Here is a 1640-nt window from a genome sequence, read left to right as displayed (position 1 = left end):
GACCAAAAATAGTTCATGAGTTATGTGAAATGATATTCTGATGATCTCAAGAGAAATCTTCAACAACAGAAAACTGACTCCTCTGAGTGATGACAAGCACCATCCATCCATCCATCTTCCCTCCATCCATCCATCCATCCATCCATCTTCCCTCCATCCATCAATCTTCCCTCCATCCATCTTCCCTCCATCCATCTTCCCTTCATCCATCCATCCATCCTCCATCCATCCATCTTCCCTCCCTCCATCCATCCATCCATCCATCATCCATCCATTCATTCATCCTCCATCCATCCATCCATCCATCCATCCATCATCCATCCATCCTGCTCTGGAATAGGAAACTGAATGAAGACCAGCAACAATCAAACTTGATCTGTTTAACTTTCCAAGACTGCACTGAACCATCTGCATGGAGCAGTTGTGAAGAGGTAGACGGTCTCCTGGCTGAGTCTTTCTGCATCCTCCATGACCAACTGCTGTCTTATCTGCAGTGAGACTGTGTTTCAGCGGGGCTGAGTAGAGAACTCTCCGCCATGCACACAAGCAGAAGGCTCTGTTGAAAACTGTTTACAGGAGCAAGAAGAACAAGATTATCTAAATGTCTGTTACTGAGAAAAGAGAGAAAGAAGAGCTCCGTCTGTCTGCAGCAGTGAAAAAATGTCAATGATCCACAGATGAAATACACTGAGAAGATTTGTGATTGTATTTATATTATTCATGTAAATGTACCTGTTTGTAGTTATTTAATTCTTCTTCTGAATGTTGAAGAGCGTCCGGATTGGATTTGTTTGGATGAAAATGTCTTCTTTTGTTTGAGGCTTCATGACTTAGCCCTGGTCTGTCTTCAGTTACTTTAAAGTTTGACGTGACTTTGCCAAGTCCTGAGACCTTCATCTGCTGCTACACAACTTGACCAAAGTGAAGCTGCTGTTGTGATTCCAGGAGAATCATTGTCAACAGAGAATAGACTATTAAATCCAATCTTGTGTGGAGGAGAAAAACATCGTCAACAGGGATACAAATATCCACAGAGGAGCTTTGGACGAGGATGGAGGGAACCCGCGCATCCCACGGGCTCGTGCGCTGACAAACAGGTGAACGCAGCCGGATCACGTGACCTACCCGTCTGTTTGCAGTGGTCTTCTACAGACCTGTGCATGCGGCAGCTGCGCTCTTTCAGCCAAACAACGCAAACACCAGACGCAGCCTCAGGCGCAGGTCTGCAGCTGCGCACGCGGACTGCGCAGCCAGTAACAGCGCGGCGTACCGCTGTACCACAGCCACTGACTCCTCAGCAAAAGTACAGTCGAGCTAGAAACTACAAACTGCTACCGTGCAGACTGAATGGGGGGTGGGGGTCTCCAGAGCCTCCGCGCGCCCTCATGGATCTGAACTGAAGTCCAAGTTCCGCCGGAACAACAATCACTGAATGAGCTCACCTTGATGCTCTTCGTTGACTGACATTTCACCTGGTGGGACACGGTGGCGGTTTGATTCATGGTGGGGTGTGCCGCCGAAGCCTGGACCGGTCCTGGAACAGAGCTCTGCTGCGCCCGGCGGGCTCAAGTCCCGCTCTGCCGCTCGGCGCGCGGCTGAAGCGCGCGCGCAGTCGCGCCAAGCAGCTGCTGAGGGAGTGG

At 49.7% G+C, this 1640-nt stretch overlaps 1 protein-coding gene across 1 annotated transcript in view; it reads right to left on the bottom strand.

Moving 5' to 3' along the window:
- The window catches only part of LOC112137941 (inactive dipeptidyl peptidase 10), a 146577-nt gene extending 144987 nt beyond the window's left edge, over window positions 1–1590 (bottom strand). Inside the window, exon 1 of the mRNA XM_024260457.2 lies at window positions 1443–1590. Coding sequence (XP_024116225.1) covers window positions 1443–1502 — 60 coding nt within the window. The 5' untranslated portion in view covers window positions 1503–1590. The remainder of the gene's footprint in view (window positions 1–1442) is intronic.
- Window positions 1591–1640: the final 50 nt, after the last annotated feature.

This window comes from Oryzias melastigma, linkage group LG21, assembly GCF_002922805.2.
Source record: "Oryzias melastigma strain HK-1 linkage group LG21, ASM292280v2, whole genome shotgun sequence".
Lineage (NCBI taxonomy): Eukaryota > Metazoa > Chordata > Actinopteri > Beloniformes > Adrianichthyidae > Oryzias > Oryzias melastigma.
This window is presented reverse-complemented; position numbering and strand designations above follow the sequence as displayed.